The sequence below is a fragment of the Anser anser genome (genome assembly GCF_964211835.1).
Source record: "Anser anser genome assembly, chromosome: 8".
Lineage (NCBI taxonomy): Eukaryota > Metazoa > Chordata > Aves > Anseriformes > Anatidae > Anser > Anser anser.
The window spans coordinates 10,715,210-10,739,575 of record NC_139728.1 but is presented as its reverse complement, the minus strand read 5'-3'; the positions used below and the strand labels follow the sequence as shown (position 1 = coordinate 10,739,575).

The 24,366-nt window shown below is 60.1% G+C and overlaps 2 protein-coding genes and 1 long non-coding RNA gene across 6 annotated transcripts; 2 read left to right on the top strand and 1 right to left on the bottom strand.

The window, feature by feature from the left end:
• The first annotated feature begins 73 nt into the window (after positions 1-73).
• KIAA1614 lies at positions 74-8,326 on the top strand. Of its 4 annotated transcripts, none has more exons than XM_083845841.1 (10): positions 74-593; positions 1,838-2,359; positions 2,817-2,880; positions 3,983-4,129; positions 4,555-5,663; positions 5,738-5,822; positions 5,968-6,157; positions 6,500-6,615; positions 6,702-6,886; positions 7,014-8,325. In XM_083845841.1, exons 2-10 carry the CDS (start codon positions 1,843-1,845, stop codon positions 7,205-7,207), a joined length of 2,607 nt encoding a protein of 868 aa, XP_083701967.1. In that variant the 5' UTR covers positions 74-593; positions 1,838-1,842; the 3' UTR covers positions 7,208-8,325. The 4 variants fall into 4 exon arrangements, with proteins under 4 accessions (XP_083701967.1, XP_083701969.1, XP_083701968.1 ...); XM_083845843.1 differs by lacking the exon at positions 74-593 and adding an exon at positions 990-1,218 and having other exon boundaries at positions 7,014-8,326; XM_083845842.1 differs by lacking the exon at positions 74-593 and adding an exon at positions 1,257-1,328 and having other exon boundaries at positions 6,518-6,615; positions 7,014-8,326.
• A 44-nt stretch (positions 8,327-8,370) lies between these two features.
• On the bottom strand, positions 8,371-22,992 carry STX6 (syntaxin 6). Its single transcript, XM_083845858.1, has 8 exons — positions 22,835-22,992; positions 20,081-20,250; positions 19,379-19,473; positions 17,444-17,506; positions 15,674-15,796; positions 14,321-14,427; positions 12,643-12,737; positions 8,371-10,800 (listed from the first exon to the last, which is right to left on the bottom strand). Exons 1-8 carry the CDS (start codon positions 22,924-22,926, stop codon positions 10,724-10,726), a joined length of 822 nt encoding a protein of 273 aa, XP_083701984.1. The 5' UTR covers positions 22,927-22,992; the 3' UTR covers positions 8,371-10,723.
• LOC310903158 lies at positions 17,513-18,923 on the top strand. The gene is made up of 2 exons (XR_014587313.1): positions 17,513-18,491; positions 18,757-18,923. It is a non-coding gene; the product is annotated as an uncharacterized lncRNA (long non-coding RNA).
• Positions 22,993-24,366: the final 1,374 nt, after the last annotated feature.

Below are 24,366 nucleotides of genomic sequence, written 5' to 3'. Positions count from 1 at the left end.
GTTTCTAGGTGGTTGTATAAAAGCAAAGTTACTGTGATTGTGTTTTTAAAAGGAAAAAGTGATTGGTTACGAAATCTGTCCTTTTTTTCATTATTACAAGCTCTTTGTTTTCCAACGGTCTGACGGCTCGTGTCTCACCACTCTGTGCGCCCTCCTCGCGCGCCCGCGGGGTCCTCGCCCGCCCTCGCTTCGTCCTCGCGCAGGGGTGCGGAGCCCTGGGGCTCGCTTTTGGCCCCGAGGAGATTTTGAGGGCAGGGCTGGCAGGGATGTGGAGCCCTGGGGCTCGCTTTTGGCCCCAGGAGATTTTCAGGGCAGGGTCGCCGGCGGAAATTGAAATGCCCCGGGCTGGCGGGCGGGCGGCGGGGACGTTTTAAGAAGATAACCGCGATTTCTCGCCGCTCGTGCTGGCGGGAGCCGGGAGGATTAAAACAATTTCATAATCCTGGCCATTTCCTTTTGATCGGGATTATGAAACCAATCAGGAATATCAAAAGCCGCGGCTTAAAGCGGCGGCCCGGGAGCGGGGCTGGGACGCCCATGGCCCCCGCAGCTCCCCTTGGTCCCCGTGGGGCCGGCGGCCCCGCTGCCTCCAGGTAAGCGGTGCCCCCGGGGCTGGCTCCTGCCCCAGCCGGGGTGGGTTTTTGGGGGGTCTCTGGGATGGGGATGGGGTTTTGGTGCTCCAGCACGGAGGGTGAGCCCTCTTGGGGTGCAAGCTGGCTTTTGGGGTGCTAATACATGGCTGCAGCTCGCCGCGGGGCCAGGGCAGGATTTGGCCTCGGAGCACATCCACAAAGGAGCGATGCTCGCAGGGGATGCTCCAACACCGCGGGGTTTGGTGGCCTTCAGCCCGCTGGCAGAGAAAGCACCCGGGGGACGGGGGTGCAGAGCATCCCAGCCCTCCGCTCGCCTCCCGGGCTGGACAAACAAAGGACGAGGTTCTCGGGCCTTGGCACGGGGTGTGGGTGTAGGGTTTCTCCTCCCTGTGGGGCCACCACGTCCCCAAGGGCTGCGGGTGGCCCCGGGGCCGCTCGGGGCTTGGCGTCACCCTTTGGGACCATCGGTTATCCGGGGAAAGGCTCCGGCAGCTGGGGCTGTGCGGGGCTTGGCCAGGAGCCCCGGAGAGGAGGAGGAGGAGGAGGAGGAGGAGGAGGCCCAGGCGGAGGCAGGGCCGGCCAAGCAGCGGAGCTGGGGCTGGGCTGAAGGGGCCGGGATTTGCTGGTTTGCCTTTCTTTTTTTTTTTTTTCTTTTTTTTTTAATTTCCTCCCCTGCTTCCTTCCCCTCTTCCGCCTTCTCCTCCCTCCATCCTGGCCCTCTCCTGATGCTCGGGGGTAAGCCCGGCCCTCGCCTCCCGCTGCCGCCGCTCTGCGGGGACCCCGCACACCCCGTCCCCTCCGCTCCCCGTGCCCGGGGGGCGGCAGCGGGCTCCGGCTCACCCGGGGGACACGGGGAGCCCCGGGGGGGTCCCATGGCCATGCTGGGGGCTTGGCCTGGGGGGCGCAGGGGGCGGCAGCAGCCGGGGGCCGCTGGGATCACAAGGCCAAGAGGTGCGAGCCCGGGGGCTGCGGGGACACGGCGAGCTGCGGGCTGCGGCTGCTGCCGCACTGCTGGCGCCTTCGGCAAGGTGCCTCTCGTGTGGGATTTGTGCTGCGGGGGCTCTGGGGCTCCGGTGGGGCTCAGAAAGTGCTGCTTCCCTGCCTGGCATCGTGTTTGGGTGATGGTGTTCCCCTGCACACCTCCCCGGGGCCGTATCCTCGCTTCCGTGCCGTTTCGGGTGCAGAGATGTGCCGGGGCACGTGTGCACGCCCTGGCTGCGTTCTCACGCGCTTTCTCCCCGCAGGGCACATGGAGGGGGGACGGCGCCTTGAGCCGGGGCGAGCCCCACGGCCCCCGGCATCACCGGAGTGCCCCGAGCCCCCCCGGGGCCCCCACGCCGTCCTGGAGAGCAAGGTGAAGGCGCTGAAGGAGAAGCGGGGTGCCGGCCGGCCGGGGGCCCCCACGACCACCACCAGCGCTCCCCCCGAGCGCCCCTCGCCCAAAAAGCCCCGGTCCCGCAGGGGGAAGCCCGGGATGGACGTGGCGGTGGCGGAGCCACGGGCTCAGCTCCGCACCTACCTGACGGACGGGCTGCTGGACGCCGGGGAGCCCCCGGAGCCCCCCCACGGCACCCAGGGGACCCGGAGGGTGCCGGGGGGCAGCCAGCAGCACCCGAAGGAGGGGTCCCGGGGCGGTGCCCCCCCGGCAGCGGATGGCGGCGGGGCGGTGGCGGGCTGGGAGCCGCTCTCCTTGGCCGAGCGGGTGGAGAGGAACCGGCGGCTGCTGCAGGAGGTGCTGGGGCTGGCGGCGGCCGGCTCGGCGCACGGTGCGTGCCGGGGCTGCGGGAGGGATCGGATCCTCCTCGACGCCTCTGTGGAGGCAGTGGGAGGCCGTGGGGCTGGCTTCGAGCAGGCTGGGGCGCATGCTCCTGGCCCTAATGCAGGCATTGGGGCCAGAGGGGGGAAATTGCCCCGATAAAAACAGGGCTGAGGGACCCCCGCCCCGATTCCTGAGGTTTTTGAGGTTTTTAGGCTTTTTCCCTGTGCAAGGCAGTGCCAGAAAAGGGAATTAATTTCTCCTCCCAAAGCGCACGCCTTAACGGTCTCTATCCCTGCCATTGCGCCCTGCACGGGGCTGCCCCGGGTCCTGAAATGGTTCCCTGGGCTCTCGGGAGCTGAAATTTGGGGAATTGGCCCCCAGAACGGGGTGCTCACCTCAGGGGGCTGGGGGTTAGGAAGGGGCTGGGGCTCTGACTGACACCTTTCCCTCTCCTCCCACCCCAGAGGTGCTGGCGAGCGATGGGGACTGGGACTCGGGGGTCTCGCTGCAGGACGCCGAGGGCTGCAGGTGGGTCGGCCCCAAAGGCTTCACCTGGGGGTGAACAGAAGGTGCCGGGGGGGGAATTGGGGGCCCCGTGGTGCAGCGGGGGGCTTGGTGAAACGTGAGGCTTGGTTTGGGGTTTGGGCGGTCCTGTGGGGATCCAGGAGCTGGATTTGATCCTCGTGAGTCCCTTCCAGCTCGGGGGGTTTCGGCGTTGTGCGGCGCTGGGTGCGAGGCCGGTGGCAGTGTGGTGCTGGGCGCTTGGGGTCCTGCAGGGGAGGAGAGGGGAGCGGGGCAGAAATTTGCCGCAGGTGCTTAGGAGCTTAGAGGAGGCAGGAGCTCGTAATCTCGTTGGCCTAATGATAAACCCTGGCGTTGTGGGCTAAAAATAGGGGGAGGGATGGGCAGGTGAGCTGGGCTGCGGGGGCTGTGCTGGGCCGGGGGGGGAGAGGCTGGATGGGGGCAGCAATTTGGGGTGAAAACACGCCTCTATGGCAATTATCAAATTTCCAGCACTCTGGCAGCTGAAGCTTGGTGGGTGCAAGGCTGAGAGCAGGGGATGCCCATGGGGGCAGCCAAAACAGGGGGTGAAGGGGATTGGACCCCCCCCGGCTTGGCATGAGGGGGGATTCCCAAAGGCCGCTGTGCTCCTGCCTCGAATAGGTTAACGCTGGGTTCCCCGAAGTGACAGCCCGAGCTGATTATTTTAATCGGGGTGATTAGGGCCATGGCCAACGGCAGGGGCAGCGTGGGAGCGGGGCCGTGCCCTCGGGCAGCCGCGGGTCCCCCCTGGGGCAGGGAAGCCCCCGGTGCACAGCGGGAGGGGAGCAGGGCCGGGGGCATCATCCCAAACCTGCGGGGCTGGGGCTGGGGATGCGCCTGCCTCAGTTTCCCCACACACCTCTGGGATGCCCCTGGTGAGGCTCCAGCACCCCCGGGGTTGGTGCTGAGCCCCCCCAGATGGCTGCTGTCACGGGCGCAGCAGCGCCGGGGGCTGCCCGCGGGGGTGTCCCCTGCAATGGGAGGCTGGGCCCCGGTCCCTCCCTGCGGAGCTGCGTCGTCACGGCTAAACCGCTTCTAATCCCTGTTATTTTTCGCTAATTCCCCCCGCTGCCCCCCCACCCCCCAGGGCCTTTGTTCCCGGGCAGGAGCTCGAGCTGAGCCCGCGCCATGAGCAGGCCAAGCAGCTGCTGCAGCGCGCCCGCATGAAGGCTCGCACGAACCCGCTGCGCGCCAGCCACGACCTCCTCCTCCTCCCCGCCGCCCCGCGCCCCAGGTGAGTCCCAAATCTGTGATATCGGGGTGTTGCACGTGGATTTAGCACGTAAAACCCGCAGGTGTGCTTGCAAAGAGTGCACGTGCAGGGCCAGGGTCCTGCACCCCATCCTCCCTGCCCCAGGAGCACCCCCGCTCTTGGCCACCTGTCGAATCTTTGCTGCAGGATGTTTTTGGGGTGATTCGTGGTGTTTTAAGGCACTGCGGAGGCACTGTTTGTGCAGGAGAGTTGACTTTCCCGGCTGGCACGCGCTGCCTCCCCGCTGGAGGCTCGGTGCCGGGGGGGCGGTGAGGAGATCGTGTGTGGGGTCACCACGTTCGGTGCTGGTTGACCACGCGCCTCGTCCCGCGGGAGAGCCGAGCGAGGCCGGGGAGTTGCACGGGGCAGCCCCGGCAGCTCGCCCACCCGCCCGTCTGTCCCCGCAGCAGGGAGCCCGGCGGGACGCCGAGGCCGAGCTTCGCCCCGCGGGAGGGCGAGGGGCCGGCGGGCGGGAGCCTGAGCGACTCGTCCAGCGGGGAGTCCAGCTGCGGGCCCCGGCGGCCGCGGGGACCCTCCCCGTCCCGCGTGCGCTTCGAGGACGAGTCCGCCCGCGACGCCGAGGTGCGCTACCTGGAGCGCCTGCGGCACCGGCGGCCGCTGGGCTCGGCGCTGGAGCGTGCTGGCAGCGAAGCCCGTGGGCAGCCAGGGGATGGAGCCAGCCCCGCAAAAGCCCGGGGCGGTGACGTCCCCACTGGGGGCAAGTGCCGAGCCTGTGGCTCCCTCCTCGGTGCCGCCGAGCCGGCCGAAAGCAGCCCCGTGGCTCGTGGACGGGAGCGTGGAGGGCCTGGCGCTGCCCAGGCAGAGCCCAAATCCCGGCCCCTGGGTCCCGGGGGGTCCCCGCTTTGGATCCTGCCCTCCCGGCAGCGCATCCACACCGAGAAGATCAAGGAGACCTACATCGGGGACGTCCGCCGCGCCGACGAGGCGGACTCGGCGCTGGAGAGCACCGACACCTCCGACAGCTGCCGCACGGACAGCGAGGAGGTGGGACCCCGCAGCCCCCACCCGCGGGCTCACCGGGACCCCCGGGCTCGTGGCCACCGGGCCCCCCGGGCCCCAGCGCAGAAGGAGGCGCGGGCTGGCAAGGGGGCGAGCGTGGCCAGCAGCCCCCGGGCTGGGGCTGTGGGCTCGGGGGCGCTTTGCCCCCAGCTCTCTGGCAGCCGGGATGGGGGGGACCCCAGTGAGGCACCGGGCAGCGGCGAGCCCCTAGCCCCCTCCTCGCAGCCAGCAGGGGGTTCCCGTGTCCCTGCGCCCCCCGTCACCGGCGCCACCAGCACCAAAAAAGCCTGCTCCCAGGTGCCTTGCAGGAAAAACCTCACCAGCAGCCGCCGGTGCCCGGAGCCTGATGCTGGGTGCGCTTCCCCCAAACCCGAGGGCGCGGAGCAGCGGCGGGGTCCCTGCAGCCCCATCTGGCTCCCGGGGAGCCCCCTCCGTGCCTTGTCCACCAACAACTGCAACAACACCCGCGGGCAGGACAGCCTGGGGACAGGAGGAGGTAAGAGCTGGGGGCAGGGGGTGCTGGGGTGTCTCTGGTGGGTTTGGGGACCCAACATCGCGCCGTGGTTGCAGGGGCACCGCCACAGCCTGGGTCTGAGCCCTCTGGGGATGCTGCCGGGACACCCAGGGCGCAGCAGGACGGGAGCACGGCGCCTGGGTGAGTGGTGAGCGTGCCTGGCACTGGGTGCGAGGCGGCGGGTACCTTTCCGCACCTCCCCGAAATCACATTGTGGGGCGTGTGCGACTGTTTTGGGGACAAGCCGCTGCTAAACACCCTGGGGGCATCATCCCCATCCCTGCAGGGAGCCGGCGCAGGCGGTGAGCCGCAAGGGCAGCGGCGCCTCGGCGTCCTCGGGGCTGAAGAAGCTCCTGAGCAGCCTGAGCCAGAGCACCAAGCAGCGCCTGGGCCGCTTCCGCTGCTACAGCATGGAGCAGCTCCCGGCCCCCAGCAGCAGCCCCGGCGTGAAGAAATCGCCCTCGCTGCAGTCCCTGGTGAGCCAAAATGCTGCGGGGGGGGGGGTTGGGGACTGCAACAGAGCGGGGCTGGGGTTTTGTTGCCTTTGGGAGAGCACGGGGTGCTCACGCATCTTGGGTCCCATGGGTGTGAAATGCCGAGAGACAAATGGGAAATGGTGGGTGGGAACGGGGTGGAGAAGCAGGTTTGGGAGGGGAGATGGGGGTAATTCAGCTTGGGGAATGGCTTGTGTTTCCCGCCTCACCCTGGCACTTGTCCTGGTGTGGCGAGGGGGGGGGGTCAAACCGCGGTGATTTGGGAGGGCTCTGGTGCTGTTGGGGTGCCGGTGCCGCACGTCTCAGCCGGGCACGCTTCACTAGGTGTCACCCTTCTGCCAGCCCCGAAAAGCCACCTCTGCCCAGAGCCTGCACGCCCTCCTGGGCAAGGCGCCCCGCGCCAGCGCCTACCTCCTGCCACAGCCGGGGCCCAGGGACAGGTAGGACGGGGACGGGGCTGTCTCCGTGCTCGGCCCGTGCTTGGCCGCGGTGCCCCGGGGGCCTCCGCTCACCCCTCTCCCCGCAGGACGGGGGCCTCGGGGCCGCGGCGCTCGCTCAGCGTGGAGGACATCGGCACGCCCGACCTGCCGCGCACGGTGGGGCGCGTGGTGGAGGTGTTCCCCGATGGCACCAGCCAGCTGGAGCTGCAGCGGCCCCCGCACGGCTCCTTCGGCTTCCGCCTCACCTCCGGGCACGGCCGGCCCGACACAGGTACCGTGGGGCTGTCCAAAGTTGTGCAAAAATCACGTTTTTTTGGGTTTTTTTTTTTTGGTTAAATTGTGTTTGTGAGCTGAGCCGTGCCAGCTCGGGGCTCACCCGCCCGTGCCTCCATCTGCAGGCGTCTACGTGCAGGAGATGTCGGACGCGGGCACGGCCAAGCTGTACGCGGGGCTGCTGGGCGTGGGCGACGAGATCCTGCAGGTCAACGGGGCCGCCGTGTCGGGCCTGGGGCTGGCCCGCATCCGCGAGCTGCTGCTCCGCGCCGACAGCCTGTCCCTCCGCGTGCTCAGGCAGCGCCCGGCCCGCCGGTAGCAGCGGGGAGCCCGGCGGGAGGAAGAGGAGGAGGAGGAGGAGGGTGGCCTACAGGCGCCTCTGGACGTCTCCAAAGCCGTGGGTCTTGCCGCGGACCTCTCTGACAAAGGGACCGTGAGCGGCCCTGCTGCGTGCGGTGCGTGGGTCCCCGGGGGCACGGCAGGACCGAGGGCCTGCCCCGGGGCACCGCCAGCGTCCCCAGGAGCTGCCCCCGGGGGTGTTCCCTGCCAGAGCTGGAAACCTCCACCCATGGGCTGGTGGGTTTCTTTTTAAATTATTTCAAACTGAAAAAAAAAAAAAATCTATGCATATAAATATATATATATATTATATACACATAAAAACGTTAATTTTTTTTTTCCCCTCTGCTGGCCGGTGGCGTGGTTGGGCTGGGCTGTGCGGGCTGAGAGGCCTGGAGGGGACGGGTGGTGGGGGACGCGTCCCAGCCACGTGGGGCTGCCGGTGGGTGCAGGGGGGGGGATGTGGATGCCTTCACGTGGGGCTGAGCCCCCCAGGTGTGCGACCGCAGTGTCCTGGCTGTGGTGTGGCAGCGGGGTGACACGGGAGGTCTCTGGTTGGGCTCTGGGTCCTTGCTGCCTGTTTTCCCGTGGCCTGGTCACTCCAAAGCACCTCCATCTGTGTTGCAATGGTGACGGTGCTGGGGTTTGGCTGCCCCCAGAGCTTTCTTTCCAACCCCCCCCCAGGAGCAAAACGAGCCCCTTCCTTGTGGAGGCCGGGGGGCTCGGGGCTGAGAGCACCCTCCTGGTGCGTGGAGCAATGGGGCGCAGGAGGACAGCAGGCAGGTGGAGGTGTCATGGTGAGGATGTGTTGGGGTGAGGGTGCTGCTGCACGCAGGGGCTGCCTTGCGCTGAAGTGCACGCAATCGGCAGAGCTCCTCGCCTCAAACACCCCGTGCCTGTGGCTGCTGCTGGACGGAGGGCAGGAGGAAATGCTGGGCGGCCTTCACCTGCCGCAGCACGCTGCTTGTGCCTTGAGACCCAGGGGGGCGATACCCGCAGGTGCTGGCAGGAGCTTCCCCCCCCCCTTGGTGCACACTGCCAGCCACCCGTGGGATCGAGCTGCTGCAGTCCAGCTCTGGGCAGCTGGAGACCCCCCCATATGCCCCCCCCCCCAAAAGCAAGGGTTACTGCAAGAGCGACCAGTGATTTCCTCTGCTGCAACACGCCGGGCAGCAGAAACGCGTTTATTTAGCAGTAAGGGAGGGGAGCACCACCACCAACGGGAAAAGCAAACGTACAGGGCGGGCGGCCCGCAGCCGGTTGGGTAGCAGTGACACTGGGACAGACGCACGAGCGCCACGGCTGGGCTGCCCTCCGGCAGCACGTCGGGCAGAGGAGAGCGCGGTCCTGTGTGGAGCATCAGGAGCTGCTCCTGGAGGATGCACGACCGTGCCGAAAATACCGTGGGGAACGGAGGAGCGCCAATTCCTGCAGACAGCAGGGGCAGGTCGGTGTGGAGGCGTTCTCCTTCCCCAGCACGTTTTGGAGCTGGCTTCTCGCACTGTACAGGAGGCAGTCCCACGGGCACAGCTCCGTTCTCAGTCCCACACAGCGAAGGTGAGCAGCCCCAGGTGCTCGGACGCGAATCCCCTCCGCAACGACAAGGCTGGCAGGGACAGCAGCAGGACTGCGTGGTGCCCGTGCCCGGAGGATGACCACGGACCTCTGGGGAAACCTACTCGCAGAGAGGTATTGAGCCCAAGTGCAGCCACCGCGATAGCCAGCCTTGGAAAGGAGACAGCACGTGTTCCTTACAGCGTAACCAAAAGCAACAAGATGCTCTGCAATGATAGAGTAACCGCCGCGGTCAGCCGTGCAGCCTGGCGTGAAGGGCACGTGTGCGTTCGATGCAGGAGAAGCCGCCCTGGCACGGCAGCGAAAGGCACGGAGCCGCCGTGTGCCCGCAAGGAGCGACCACGCAGGCGCCTCAACAGAGCCAAAAACCCCGCTGGGGGAGCAGTGCCCAGCCCGGGCTGAGCCTCCCGGGCGGCAGAGCGGTCTAGGTGGTGAGTTTCCCTCTCGGGAGTGTGACTCTAGGGGCCTGGTCTGCAATTTCAGCAGAAATCTTAGTGTCAGCACCAGCTAACTTCCTCCCCCGGCCCCATCTGAGAGCCAGACGGAAGGTGTAAGTCAGCCTGGTGTTTGGTGTCTTTCCCTCCTGAAAAAAAACACCCTTAAATATGGGAGCAGGCTTTAGTAAGAAGTTTCTTCTCTCCAGAAGAGCCGTCCCATATTCCTGTAGTCAATGTTTGCGGCACAAAACCTGTATTTCTCCCCAGTAATACTGCCAGGGTCGGCTTTCATTTAATTTTGGTATCGACTACCTGGCTAAATCCTAACTCACCACTGCCGAGACAATCTAGGTGACAAACAACCCAAAGGTAACAAAAGGACTGGGGAGTCATACAGAAGCATGACCTAGCTTCGAGTTTCCTGGCTTTTGGTTGCTTACAACGGAAGTTTCCAAAAAAATATCAGTTGGGAAAAATTAAGACATCCTATTTACAAGTTCATATGCACTTAAAATACATAGTTAAGCTCCATTCCTCTGAGAATGCGTCCTGCATCTGCAGAAAGAATGTGGCTCAAATGGTCATCAAAAAATCTTTAAAGTTCTTTTCCTTAAAAAAAATAAGTTATTTCAGACCTGACAAATCACTTGCCAAAGGGAAGCAGCTGTTAAACAGAAGCAGTTACTCAGTCATACAAGGGCAAAGAAAGCATCAGTCAATGAGCTTTAGAGGCTTGTATAACAAAGGAGGTGATTTTAGAAGCTTTAAGAAATCCAGCCTCGGGCAAACGGTCGGCCGCCAGCTCTCAGCGACCCAAGATTAAAGCTGCGGGGTTTCCGATCGCTCCCCCCGTGCCGATGGCAGGACACTACACCCACAGCTCACCTACCCGCAGCGTGCGAGCTCCTGCCAAGGGGTCTGGGAGGCCAATGCCTTGCTGCAGGCGCTGCAGTGTTTCGGTGCTATCGGGGCGGCGCTGAGCCAGGCCGTGGGTGCGTGTTCACGGGGGGTTTCACGGCCCTGCTCTGCTCCTCCCCGTAACGCTTTTTTGGCTGGCGAGCACCCCCGGGCTGGCGATGCAGTTTGTAATGCTCAGTGAAAGGGTTCCTCCCCCTGCGCCCCCCCCGGGCTCACTGCTCTGTGTCCACACGGGACCACTGCGACTGGCTCATACCTGCGAGGGGCGAAGCGCAGTGGTAAAGTCCCCCCCCGGCTGCCTGGGTCCAGATCACACCACACCGGGTAAAGGAGGCAGCTCGATGATGTGGGGGAGCCACAAATTGCTCCTGTCCTCCTTCCGCCCTCGCCGGGGCCCGGTGAGACGTGGGCAGAGCCAAGCCTTGGTCCTCGGAGGAGAACGGTGAGAGCCGGGTGCAGGTTTTCTTGACGGGGATCTCTGGGCGGACGGAAACAGTGAGAGTTCCATTTCCCCATGCTATAGGGGCGGGGGGATGGAGAAGAGGCGTCCGAGGAAGTTCAGTCCATCACAGGACGAAAAACAGGATGAGCACCACCAGCAAGATGACAAAGAGGACGATAATCGCACACCACTGCCGTCGATCTGGAAGAAAAAGGAAGAGTCAGTCTCCCTGCCTTAACACAGAAGGAAAACTGGGGAAGAGCTTTTCTTCCCCGTACTGCTAGGACTCCCATTTAAGCTAAAGAAGCCATAAATGCTGAAGGAGCAGCTCTTGGAACAGCAGGACAAGCAGCATGTCCCCTGCCGGCTCATCACTACAGTCCACAGGGTGATAGGTGTTTGTTCTCCAGGATGCTGCTGTTTTTTGGGACAGTTGTGCAATTTTGAGGTTTCTCCCCAATGACGTTCAAGCAGACTTGATAAACTGGTCCAAAAGTGATCGGGAAGAACATGCAGAGGGCTGCTGTGTTGCTGCTTGTTTGTGGAGTAACCCTGTTTGCCAGAGGAAAAAGAAGGGGGCAGTGAAAGCTTCCTAAAAAAGCTCTGCTGGGAAGAGCTTGCTGCAGCTCCCCTCAGAAGTGCCAGGAATGAGTTTTCCCCAGCACATCTTCTGCAAATTGCCAGCCCCTGTGCACGCTCTGCAGATGCTCCACACTGCATCGCCTCTGGGATCTGCTCCAGGGCGCTCGGCGCACCACCAGAGCAACCTTGGCTTTCTTCTGGAAAAATGTCCTAATGCCTTTTACAGAGTTAAACCGTCAGCCCGCACTGCTGCTCTAAGATGTCTGACACCGTTCTGCTCCCACGGTGAAAGTTTCCCCCCATCTGGATTCGTGCTCGGCTCCGACTTCCTGGCACCAGCAATGGTCACGATGCGAGCTGGGGCTGCACCGCAGAAGCCACATTACTCGCACGGTGCCTGACTCGCCCCGGATGAGCTCTGTCTGCAGCGGGCTTTGGGGGTGGGACGCGAGGCTGCGCAGCTGCTGCGGGGCCGTGGCTACGTCTGCAACGGCAGCAGCACAAAGCCCCTGCAGGGTGGTGGTGCAAGAGCTGGGACAGAGCCCTCCCAGCCAGTCCTGTCACTGTGTGACTCCAGCAGCAGCAGCAACGCTCTCTCACAGCCGTCTGAAGCACTCCGCAACGATGGAAGCGTCTTTCCCAGAGGACAGGGGAGACACACAACATCTGCCAGCGGTTGTGCTGTCACGGAGCCTGTGGATGGGGCCCTATTTCCACAACCCCGTGACTTCCCTGGCCAGCCCAGTCCCGCAGAGCAGACTTCTCTTCTCTCGCTGCTGCCTCCACCAGCTACACGAGCACCGAGAGGGGCAACGGAGGCAGGCGGCGGGGACTTCCAGGCAGGCAGGAGCTTCCTGTTTGCTCTGCCCCTGGCGCCCGGCCAGCCGCCAGCCCACCGGGTTCGGGTGCAGCCTTATAAGGGCTTTTCTCACGGGCTCGGCCTCACCCGGCGCAGAAATCTCGCCTCTTTCCTCCATCAGCTGAGAGACGCCGACAGTCCCCGCGTCTGCAGGGCTGGCGCCAGCTGCCCAAGGGCAGGCGAGGTTTGGAACGGGGCTCGGCAGCGGGGGGGAGCCACGCACGCACGGTGGCAGAGTTTTATGCCACCTTGAAAGCTTTTGCTCAGCAGGTGGCCTGGGAAACGCGCAAGCAGTGCAGGAGGCTGCAGAGCCTTCCCTCCTATCGTCTGTGAAGGGGATTTTCCCACTGCAGCAGTAACAACATAAATAGAAAGGCATCTGTAAATAAAACAAAGGCTGAGGACAGGCTGTGGAGCAGTGTCTGGGCACAAGCAGCTGCAAGCTTTGGAAGTCTTCCCCGCCTCCAACCTTCTGTGCACCCAGAGCTGCTCCCTCCCCTCTGCTCGGCTCTGGGTGGGTGGGAGCACGCAGCGCCCCAGCCCTAAAACCCAAGCACTTGTCTCTCCCTTTCTGGGGCCAAATCCCACTTCCCAGGACCTACCGCTCGTCATGTGAGACACTTTTGCCAGCTTCTTCATGACGTTATCGAGCCGCGAGTGAGTGCTGTCCAACTCATGGGAGAAGTCGTCCAGCATCCTGGGGACAGAGAAGCACGGCACTCGTCACCAAGCAAAGCCACACGGGCCTCCAGAGCTGCTCGGCATGCCCACATACGCTGATCAAAGCGCCAAGCTGATCAGTGCAGAGAAAAGCCCAGCAGCTTGGTTTCCTGAAAGCACCCAAAGCGGGGACGACAACTGGAGCAGCAGCTCTGCTGTGGTGGAAAGCGAGAAGTCATTTGGGACACGCATTGGTCTGGTCCCCCTAAGTGCTCAGAGAAGAACTCTGTGCGTATCTACAGGGTGAGGAGTGTGTGCAGGGGTCCTCCTTTTAAGTGGAAAGTCTTGTTTATAATCCATGATTAGCAGAGAATGGCGAGATCTAGGTGCCAGTTTGGGCTTTAAATCCCTTCAGGGCTTGCAGTTGAAGCTAAAATCTTGTACCAGTCACATACCAAACAGGAATGGGATTTGCAATAGCTTTTAGGGTGCTTTTAAGCTCTGTATGGAAGTTACCCCTCCAGTTCCTCCACACAGCAGCTGCAATGATCTGGAAGCCTTTCTGAAGCCGCGTTTTGTTAGTGCCAAGAACCCACCTGAAGACAGACGAGCACATCCAGCATCACGGCTATCCCACTCATCTCCAGTGAGTGGGACTTTAAAGCTTAACGCGATTAAAAGGACAGCTTCCTTCATTTGGAGTTCTAGGGCACTTGTTAAACCTTCTCTTGGTGGAGAACAAGGAGTTGTAAAACTTGTATTGCCTTAATTATCTGCTGCTGTCTAGCAAGCACTGATCGCTTATGAGGTAATCTAGAAACGGACACACCACACTGACCTGCTTCGCAGGAATTCCCACAGGAGGTGGTTTAAAGTTCCTCCTGTCCACCAGAGACATCACGTCACGTGGGGCATCGCCCTCCGGCCTCCCATCAGCCAAACGAACCCTCCAAGTGTCTCTGTTAATCTGCATACCTGGAAACTTTATGCTCGTTTGCAAAGGACATGCACAGGGAAAGAAATCTCATTTGTATGTAAATGGCTGGATACAAATGACTTTGCGAGCTATCCCTTAACCCTTTGTGTGGGTGAGGGTTATTTTTAGCTTTAGCTATGAACGCAGCTCTGTGCTGCATGTTTTACGGCTGGCGAGGCAGAGCTCTGAGCTCCCGGGTCATGCAGCTCCGTGCAGTTTTCCATGGGTAGCCCAAAACCCTGCGGAGGGGGAAAGCACCCAGTGTCCCTACTAGAGCAGTGCCCGCCCTCATCTGCTCAGTACTGCTGGCTGCCTGAAGTCAAGGAGCAGTACTGTGTGCCTTAAGGGTGGCGTTTAAAAAAAGAGTAAGAGAGAAGGCAAGGTAAACTGGCAGCTAAACCTGCCCCAGGTGCAGGCTTTCAAAGCAACAAGACTGTGGTTGGATCCTCGCAGGCTGCAATAAGAAATGCTTTCTGCCGCCTGAAATCAAAGGCGGTCTAGGGTGCTGGAGGGGACGAGCTAGGAGAGACTGCCCGAGGGACTGGGAAATTCAGGGACTGAACGGGGGCAGAGGTGTGGCAGCGAGGACCCCCAGGTGTGCCGCAGCGAGCCCCACACCCTTTGGTGCCACGTCTCCCACTTACACTGCCTGCTCCTCCAGCTCCCCGCCGATGCGCTGCGACATGTTCTTCAGCACCCCGATGCTGCCAGAGACCAGCTCCAACTGCTCATCTTGCTGCTCCACGATCAGCTGGGGGCAACGAGAAAGGGAACGGGTGATTACAGGCCTGCTGCATCGGGGCCAGCTGCTCAGCTGGAGGGACAATCACCACTGTGGTGCCTGGAACAGACCCACGTCTCCAGGACTGTATTTCTAAGAAATGCCTGAGAAGTGGCGGCAGCAGCAGAGCCCCCCCAGCCCTCCTGCAGCACAGCTGGCTGCAGTCCCCCCTGCCGTGCCTGCAAACTCAGCCTCAGCTTAGCCATGCTCCCTCCCTGCTGCACTCACCACCAAGACGGCTTTGTAAAGCCGAAGGACCTGGCCAGCAAAACCTCCTCCAGCTTTGCTGCCTGCAGCAGGACCCGTGCTGGTGCCTAACCCACGGCACGCTGCAGTTAACAGGGGGTTAATGCAAGTCCGAGGCTGTCGCAGCTTCTCCAGCTAAAAATAACAAGTCTGGTTCTCAGCGTGCCACAGGAATAGGTCTGCTGATGTTTTAAGTCACTTTCAGGGCACAATCACGCTGAGGATTTGGTTTACCCTAGTTACCTACTTTGAGCCTATTTATCTTCCTCCAGTCACTAGGTAAAACTCGCCTGAAAGCCGGGGTGGTGGTGAGCGTCAGGAGCTTTAGCAGTTTGCTGCCTCCGCTGAGCGGCCTATTTAAGGGCCCGTGCCTGCGTGGGCTGCTGCAGGCGGGTCTGTGCTGCTCGGGCACCGCTCCAGGCAAACTCCCCCGGCTCCAGGGAAGCACCTTGCCAGGGCTTCTCGCAAAGCCCTCGCGCAGGCTTTCTCACGAATCTCATGTTGACAAAGGCAGGAAGAGGAAGCAGCCACGTGCTCCTGCTCCCTCGCTGTTCTGATGAAGATGCACACAAACAACAGCAAACGCCAGCTCGTTTTTCAGCGAGGGAAAGTTGTGTAAGAAATGCACGCTCTTCTGGCTGCAAGCTTTCTAATTCCCCAAGGATTTCGGCGGTCCTTGCACTACGAAAACTTCACACACTACAGCTTCCAGATTGTTTGCCTTCTGTATGTAGCAGAAGACTGAAGCCTCAGCGGTTAAAAACCGCGCCAAGATACATCCGAAGCTGCACCGTACGTGGAGCACACGCACGGGGATATGCTGCACGCTAAGACGCCGGCTGTCAGGCTCCTGGATCCAGACCAGCCAAGGACTGGAATTCTTTTTTGGCTCCTGCAGCCTGCCCCCCATCCCCGTGACGCCCATTTGGCAGGCAGAGCCATTCGGTCTGCACGGTGCCAGCTGCCTTACCTGTTGCTGAGCTTGCTGCTCCTCAATGAAGTGTGAATTTGCTAATTGCAGCTCCCGGTCCAGACGGCTGTATTTGTCAGGTCCGGAGCTCCAGCTCTGACTGCCGCTTTCTCCCAGGAGTGCCTAAACAGACGCAGAGACCCCTCAGCAACGCCCCTGTGCCTGCCCACAGTCCGTCCACAGGCTGTAGCGGGAAGGCGGACACGGCAGTGCTCCCGTACACACTCACACAGCATCCTTTTCCTCCTGCTCTATCGCTACTCGGAGTGCTGGCACAAACTAAAACAATGCAGTGCCAGCGTGGGAGACCTCTGCGGCCTGATACTGCAGAAACACTGCTCCAGCAACGGGAGGGCTGGAGCACGACCGACAGACGGTGTAAGCAGGTTTGTGCATCATGTTCTTCGATTCAGGTTACCCGTTCCTCTGGCGCACTGCTGAGTTGCCAGCGTACCAGATCACCCTTGCTACCTGCTCTACAACCTCAACGGCGAGGCTTGTGCAAAGGCAGCAGAGATGTGGCTTCCCAGCTGAGCGCGCCTGGGCCCTGCAAGGAAGTTTTGCTGCAGCTTCCACAGAAAGGCCTCTGTTTGGCAGCCCCAGCCCACGAGGGTCAGGTCACCAGCAGCCGAAAGCCAGCCTCTTGGACGCAGAGGCATGCTGGAAAAGCTGCCGCAGCCCAGCACAGCTCAGGCTTTGTGGTCTGGAGGGAAGGCGAGGGGCTGGGGAAGGGAGAGGAAGGCGGCAAGGGGAAATCAGTTTTCCTGACCAGATGTCGCCGCGTGAGCTGGGCCATATGGTCTCCTGCAGCTAGCAGGAGCTTAAAGGAAAGGAAAGCAGCAAAGCTCAGAGACAGCTACAGACTTGGGTGAGCAAGGGGGTACGGGACTCTGCTTCTCCACCTTTTGCTAAGCACCTCAGTCAAGCCTGTAAAAGGCTCGGGAATCAGCTCTGTGCCTCAGCAGCTTGCTGCAGTTTGTCCTTTTTGCCACCAGTGGTGAGACCGATGCAGTCAGGTAAGTTTGTTGTATGAACAGCACGCCAACTTCTACAGAGGCAGCTCTGGGAGTCAGTTCAGAGATCTCCTTACAGTTTCCCCATCAGCTGAGAAGCACAAGCTGCATCTGTTCCTATTCCTTAGGTTACAAGTGCAGACAACCTGAGACTCCTCGAACTTCCTCCGTCTTCCTACACGGTTAACTATTACAAGCGGTAGCTATTCGTAAGGGTATGTGCTGTCCTGGCTCCTAAATACAGCGGAGCACAGGATTACAGTTACAGGCATGGATTCTGACTGTTCCTCCTGAAGCCGAGGGAGATTCCCCTTTCTGCAGGGTGATGCAACGCTGACGGTTGTACACAACCATTTCTGAAGACACAGACAGATGGTGAGTGGTGACTTACTGCTTTCAGACAGGCCTGAAGGAGGGGGGCAGCAACGTGCCTGCGAGAACCAACGCTCTCAGGTCAGCAAGACAGGCATGGTTCAAACACACAGCTTTGCTGCAGCACACAAGCCCCTTCCCAGAATAAATGGTTTTAAGGGGATGAGCTGCAAAACGGGATATATATTGTAATTACAGCTTTTAGGGAGTTTTAATCAATTCTATACGCCCTACCTTATGATGTGGGACCCCAGACTACGTGGAAATTAAAGTTTCACCTAACACATATCTTAAAAACAGGTGCTACAGCTGATAAATCCTCCTCGCTCTTTAAAGTACCAAATAGTCACTGCGTTCGCTTAACTTGCCCATTTCTGATTCTCACCTGTCTGTTTTTTCTTTCAGCCAGTGCTTGCACGGAGGAGTTTGACATCTGATCCTTCATCTCCTGTTTGTTCAAAGAGAGAAGTAGTACGTGAGCATTAGATTTGAGATGACAGGCAGCTTCAGTTTGATTACCAGGCTGTCTATAACCAGCAAGCTTTCTTTGGGGGAGTGGAGGAAGAAAGATTTTCTTTGAAAACATGCTCTTTTGATGGGTCTGGAAAGATGTTGTTAAAAGCTCCGTTGCAGTTCATTGTTTTACTAATATCAGAATCAATGGCAATAGGGTATCTTGAAAATATTGCTTATTTACTACTCGTTCTGTTCTGCTGCAGCCAGAAAGGCTATGGTTTGTGTACTAGTAATGTTCCCACTGATAGGCTGTAAGGAAGAGTTATGTTCTTGAATGTCTCGGAAGCCTATAGCCTGCACTATTCCCAGTTGCATCGGGTTTAATATTGCATAGGACAAGACAGATGTCCTGCCCTGTGGCCACCTCTCTGACTGTGCCTGCGTTTTGTCTCTTATGAATTACGTTTTGCTCGAGTTCCTGTAAAAGATGGCTCGCCACAGAAAGATACCAATTACAATGTGAAGTTTTTATGGCTTTTATATGATCCAGCGTATGCTGATCATTAGGCTGATCCACCTCATCCACCAGCACAGTTCTGATGTCACCAGGTATGTTTTACTGTTCGGAGATACGTCACCAGAGCAGCAGATCCCACTCAGTTACTTCTCAGCAGCTAATGCACAGGCTGCTTTGCATCGTGAATCCCCCCCCGTGGCAAATGGAAGTCAGCTGCGCAATGCCACTGAAGAATTTCATTTAACAGCAAGAGACGCTGCTCCAAAACCCATTAGCCAGCAGTTTTCAGTCAGGAAAAGAGGACCCGTAAAGCAGGCTTGCCTCATCCTGTTTGTCTGGGGAGCTGACTACACCGAGGGCAAGGCGGCGAGCACATGCCCACTGCTGGACCCGGTGTGTCTTCAGAATCAGATCCCAGGCCGCACACCTTAAGAGCTGCGTCCAGCCCACAGGACTGCAGGTAGGATAACAAGCTTGCTGCCAGCCACAGCAGTGCAGCTCGTGGAGGAGGAACATCCAAATCATGAGGGAAAGCAGAAAGTAAGCTACGCTCAGCGTAGCTATTAATAGGGAGAGCACTTCCTAACTAACAGTGTGTTACCAGTCAGGGAGGCTTTTGGGAAGATGTTTCCTTCTCTATTTATTACCACCAAGTTGTTAAAATCCCCCTCTTGCTTCTGAATCCTCCCTAACCACTGTGTGAATAAACGCCTCTGCTCCTGCAGGTGCTACTGAGCTGCTCTTCAACGCTGCCTCCAGCACTGAGCTGTGTGAAACCGCTGCCCAGCAGGCAGAGCTTTGCCAGGCCTGCCTCCCTCTGAAGGACTGGTATTCGAGAGTGAGCTTAAACTGAAAAAAAAAATCTTCCCCGAGTTAAAAATAGAGCTAATGGTTGTTTTGACTGTTTTGCAGCAGTCGGAAGCTGAAGTCACCACGTAAGTAACACCAGGCTTTAAACAGCTGTCCGTGTTCAAAGTGGACTCTGTTTTTGAAAACCAGCGATAGGAGCACAGGACAGTCACCGCTTCCGTTACCTCTGAAGGGAGGCTGCAGTTTCCCCTGCAAGGCAGAGGGGTTCTCAGTCTTCCTTTCCAATTTTTATAGGCTTCCGGGTCCATCGGTACAAGAGCAGTGCGCTAGGCAGTGGGGACCCTGCGCCGTTGCTGCTCTGACCCCATCCAAGCAGCCCCTGGAGGGGAGCACTGGGGAAGAGGAAGGCTGAGAGCAGGGGGGTAGCAGGCTTGTTCTCCTCCCCTGCTCAGCACCGACACCAGCTTTCCTTCCTTTCACCGCCTAATCACCCCCCTGCCGCTCCCTCTGCTCCCCCCCAGGTCCTCGGGTCCTTACCCTGACCACCTGCCGCGTGCTCGTGATGAAGGCTTTTCTGACACCCAGCTCTGTTGCATCGAGGTTGAATTTCCGAGGGTTCGCCTCAACGATGCGTAGGAACCGAGTCAAGGAGTCCCCGTCAGTGGTGTTCAGTACACACAGACACACCGACCCCGACTGCCTTGGAGGGAGTCTGTGAAGCAGCACGTTTCCAGCGTGCTGTGCCTTTTCCCCGAATTTCATTAGCAAAATACCAGACACTAGAGGAAAAAAAAAGCATGGCAGCAGCATTCAGCACGGTACATGCACCAGCATGAGGTTTCTCCCTTGCTTTTTTTCGGTTCTCCAGTGCTCTGCAGCGCTTTCGGGAGCGTTCAGCTGAACACGAGGGAAAAGGAATAATTCTGGAAGCCAGCCTAGAGTATGACTGACTACACAGAAACCCAAATTCATACCGCACAACAGGCTTTTTAGAACAAAGCATCTTATAATATACCTTGTCAAAAGGAAAACAAAAAGGCAGAGGGGAATCCTTTTGCTGAACACATTTGCCTTCCTTTCTCATTTGCCGTTTGAGAAAAGCTGAGGTACGTGCAAAATTCAATCCCAAACAGTCCTGATTTCTGCAAAAAGTAACGACTAGCAAGCACTGGTGCTCAGCTGTTCACTACAACTCAGGAACTGCACGCCCCAACCTCCAAAGGACCACAGAAAGGATATTAATTGTTTCATCCAAGTCTTCCAGGTCCCACTCAATGCTCCGCAGATTGTTCCTGAGCTCATTAGTGGTCCAGTCGATTTCTTCTCGTGTGGCGATGGAGGGATCTTGCAAGAGCTCTGTCCACCTCTGGAAGAGCCCCTGTGCGGTGTTCACAGCTTTCTGCACCTCCCTGCAGTCGTGGTGATTAAAGAGAAGTGAAGGGATTACAGTCAGCGGTCACGCTGGGGCAGCGCCACATCCAAAAGGGTTTGGAAGCGCAGCCTCCTCCCAGACATCTTTCCTTCAATCATCTTTAGTTTATTTTGTAAAATAAGGATTTACCCACTGGACAACCTGGCCTCCTGTTGAAGCACGGAGTGATGAGCACTAACAACTTCCAGGTCAGCTCCCACGATTAACGAAAGGAGCTATGTCTTTAGGGGCAGTTTCTGCTGAGTGTCGTGAAGGCAAGACAGGGCAGCGTGAGCGTCTGAACAAGGCTGCTCCTCGGCAATTAGTATTTTGCATTCCTCTCAACAGCTTTCCTCTAAAGACTGTTGACTACCTGAGCAGGATACCCCAAGGGCAAACAAAATTACAGGAACCCGTCCCCACAATAGAGTCAGGCAGACTGTTGAGTGCAGCGCTGTTTATTTTAATTTAGCATAAAAAAAATACACAGCTCTACTACGCTGGCTTAGGGAACAGAAGTCTTTTCTGCTGCTCTAAGCTTTTTGGAGACGAGCGCATTCACGGCATGGGAACGCCGGCTCTGCTGACAGCACCGAACACTGCATTCGTGGTGTGGGGCGAGCAGCAGGTAACCGTCGGTACGTGCCATGATCTGTACCTACAAACGCTGCAGTTTATAGGTACAGGGGGAGCCAGGACGAGGGATGCAGACAAATACGCTGCTGTGATAGCCCATGGAAAGGTGGCCACTAGCCCAAGAGCTTGCAGGCAGCATCCAGGTAAGATGCAGGTATTTATCCCCAGCAAAGGAGTTTATCCATGGGGGGAAGCCCAGAACGGACGAACCATGTCTGCACCCTGCAGCCCTTGCAGGGATATGAGGACTGCAGCTCTCTCTACCTTGCACCACGGCCTGAGGCACTCAGTTTTGTTGCCTAAGCAGAAGTTTCTCTGCACCATGACGTGTTCTTCCTCTTCTCGCACATCTGTGTCTCCACGTCTGCTACATCTAGTGCCCTGAAGTCAGCAGCTGGCATCAAGGATCTGGCGCACTTTGTTCCCTCCACTACTTGCTAGAAAAAGTTGTTTTTTTTCACCTGAGCTTACTTGGGGAAGTACCTGCGAGCAGGAATTCAAAGCAAAGCTGGATGTCCTATTGGGAGGAGTTACGAACGCCAGGAAAGCAAACTAAACACAATGTGGCTGGGCCCAGCCACCACCAACCCCTTCCACCCCAATCTGCTGGCTAATAATTAACGCCAGGAGCAGCAGAAAGTCCCCTCTCCCCTCCCAGCCCTTCCCCTTGCGGCACGGGAATCTCTCTGGAAAGTTTGACAGGCCGTTTGCTCCCCACCCATGGCGATTCCTATTTTTTCCCCCCAGCACCAGCTCGACCTGGCAGCGATTCGCTTTTGCTGGCTGCACCAGCTGCCTTTCCCACACCTCTCACACTTGCTGGGCCGTTCCCACCGCCCCCCTCTGATGCTGGGTAGGGCACCAATGCACAGCACGAGCTGAAGGTGGCTCCATGCTGAATTTTAGATGCCGGCTAAGGTGCTTTCACCCTGTTATTTACGGTTTTCCTTTCCTCCGGCCTCCACCGCCTTTGTTTTGTGTCGTGCCTTTGTTCAGGCTTTCCTCTGCTTGGTTTCTCTCAGTGCCGCTGTCCTCCCTGCAGTTTCTCCCCCAGCCCGGTGCCTGATCCTCTCGCTCCCCACGAACACCGGGCTCTGGCGTTTTGGGGACACCCCCAGCGATGGGGTGACCTGGAAGAGAGCCCCACGCTGCCCACCGCACGGTGACATTCGTCATTGCCACCTGGCTCGGAGCTGGGCCACCACACCGGCGTGCCAGGAGCTGCACCTGCAGCAAGCGCACCTCCAGCCCCCCCCTGCCTGCGTCTCGCCTCGGGCCGTGCCTTCGGGGGCTCCTTCTGCTCCGAGGGCCCCTGGGCAGGCAGCGGGGAGTTTGGGCAGGGGCGCCCCAAACGTCCGCCTGGTACGGGGCTGCACCTGGGGGGCTCTGAGATTGGGGGGGGGGCATCCCGGGGGGCTGAGACTGGCTTTGGGGTGACAGCAGCGGGGGTGTGCGGCTGGATGCCCCTCCTCGCCCCCATGTCCCTTCCTCATCCCCACCGAGCCCCCCAGCCCTAACCCTCGCTCTCCTCCTCCCAGACCCCACCCCCAGCCTTTTCTCCCCCTCACAGACCCCCCCATCCCCACCCCTCACCTTCCCCCTCGCAGCCCCCCTGTCAGGGGTTTGGCTGGGACTGAGTTATTTATTTTTAGTGCCAAAACCATGACAAGCCGCCCCAACCCCTACACCCCCAACCCTCACCGACCCCCCACACCCCTTCCTCCCCCTCATTTCCCCCCAAACCCTACCCCTCGCTCCTCCCAACCCTCACAGACACCCCCACACCCCTTCCTCCTCCTCGCAGCCCCCCCAAACCCTCACTCCCCCCAACCCTCCCCCTTCCCCTCACCGCCCCCCCAACCCCAACCCTCGCTCCTCCCCTCACCCCCCCCCAGCCCCGGACGGGTGCCCCCCGCCTCCCTCGGCCCCCCCCGGCCGCCGCTCACCCCTTCACCACGAAGAAGGGGTCCTCCATCGACATGATGGCGCCGCCGCCGCCGAGCGCCCCGGCCGCCGCGCCGCCCTCCCCGCCCCGCATGCGCGCCCGCCCCGGCCCCGCTCCGCCCCGTCATGGCGGAGCCCGGCCCCGGGGCGGCCCGGCCTCGGTCCCGGTGTCCCTCAGGGTCGGGGGGTGCCCGGGGGTGGAGGCTGTGCTGCCCCGGGGTCCCCCCTCCCTCATTTCTGATGTGATTTTGGGAAGGGAAGACGCCGGTGGGGCCGGGTCGCGGCAGCCCGGCAGCCCCAGGCTGGTGGGGAGGTGGAAGTGTTCCCCTCAGAGCTGCCGTGCCATGGGGCTAGGGGAGCACGGGGGGCAGCCCCTGGCTTTCCTCCATCCCCAACCCGTCTCTGGGTGAGGGTCCCTGTTCCCTCAGCCCTGCGCTCTGGACAGCCTCTCCGCCGTGGGGCTCCCGGCTGTGGGTGCCGGCAGCCCTGGGCTTGGAAAATCTGTCAGAGGAGGAACATCAGTCCCACGGGACAGGCAGCAGCAATCCCCCAAATCTTGGCCCCAATGGGGCTCTTGAGGAGGCAGCAGTCCCTCAAATCTTGGCCGCAATGGTGGTTCTTGAGGCAGCATCGTTCCCCCAAATCTTGGTCCCCATGGTGCTCTTGAGGCAGCAGCAATCCCCCAGATCTTAGCCCCGATGATGGTTCTTGAGGAGGCAGCAGACATCCCCCAAATCTTGGCCCCAGTGGGGCTCTTGAGGAGGCAGCAGCAATCCTCCAAGTCTTGGCCCCCATGGTGGCTCTTGAGGCAGCAGCAATCCCCCAAATCTTGGCCCCGGTGGTGGCTCTTGAGGAGGCAGCAGCAGTCCCACAAATCTTGGCCCCCATGGTGCTCTTGAGGCAGCAGCAATCCCCCAGATCTTAGCCCCGATGATGGTTCTTGAGGAGGCAGCAGACATCCCCCAAATCTTGGCCCCAGTGGGGCTCTTGAGGAGGCAGCAGCAGTCCCCCAACTTTTGGCCCCCATGGTGGCTCTTGAGGCAGCAGCAATCCCCCAAATCTTGGCCCCGGTGGTGGCTCTTGAGGAGGCAGCAGCAGTCCCACAAATCTTGGCCCCATTGACCAAAGGGCATGCCCCTACCTGCGCCTTCCTAACGTGGCCGTGGTCCAGCCCCCCTAGCAAAGGCAGAGCTGCTTTGCTTACGGGGCAGGCTCCGAACCCATTTGCAGAGATGCCTTCTCAGCATGGGAACCGGGGAGGTCGCTTTTGCAACCACAGCACACTTACTCATTGAGTGTGGGGTGGGGAGGCCGCGACACATGTAAAACTGGTTTCTGTAGTTTGTGGAGCGAGGGAAGAAAGCTGCCTCCTGCTCTGGCCAGCCCCACGCCTGGGAAAAGGCAGCTTGTCAGGTGTGGTGCAATGCGGGGTGGCTTTAGGGCCTGCGTTGGTCCTTGCTGAGCCTTGGATGGCTTGTTTCCCACGCCGGCAAACGTGCCGTGACAAATGAGTCCTGCGCTGAGCAGGGGCTTC

Bases quoted from the DNA above. Each gene is read 5' to 3' on its own strand.
- KIAA1614 (XM_083845840.1), top strand. The intron at 4,130-4,554 runs GTGAGTCCCAAA...CTGTCCCCGCAG, and splicing joins CCCGCCGCCCCGCGCCCCAG to CAGGGAGCCCGGCGGGACGC. The intron at 5,664-5,737 runs GTAAGAGCTGGG...CCGTGGTTGCAG, and splicing joins CAGCCTGGGGACAGGAGGAG to GGGCACCGCCACAGCCTGGG.
- STX6 (XM_083845858.1), bottom strand. From the start codon at position 22,926: ATGCGGGGCGGGGAGGGCGGCGCGGCGGCCGGGGCGCTCGGCGGCGGC. The intron at 15,797-17,443 runs GTGAGAATCAGA...GCGTCTGTTTAG, and splicing joins CTGAAAGAAAAAACAGACAG to GCACTCCTGGGAGAAAGCGG. The intron at 10,801-12,642 runs GTAGGTCCTGGG...TTTTTCTTCCAG, and splicing joins AGTGTCTCACATGACGAGCG to ATCGACGGCAGTGGTGTGCG.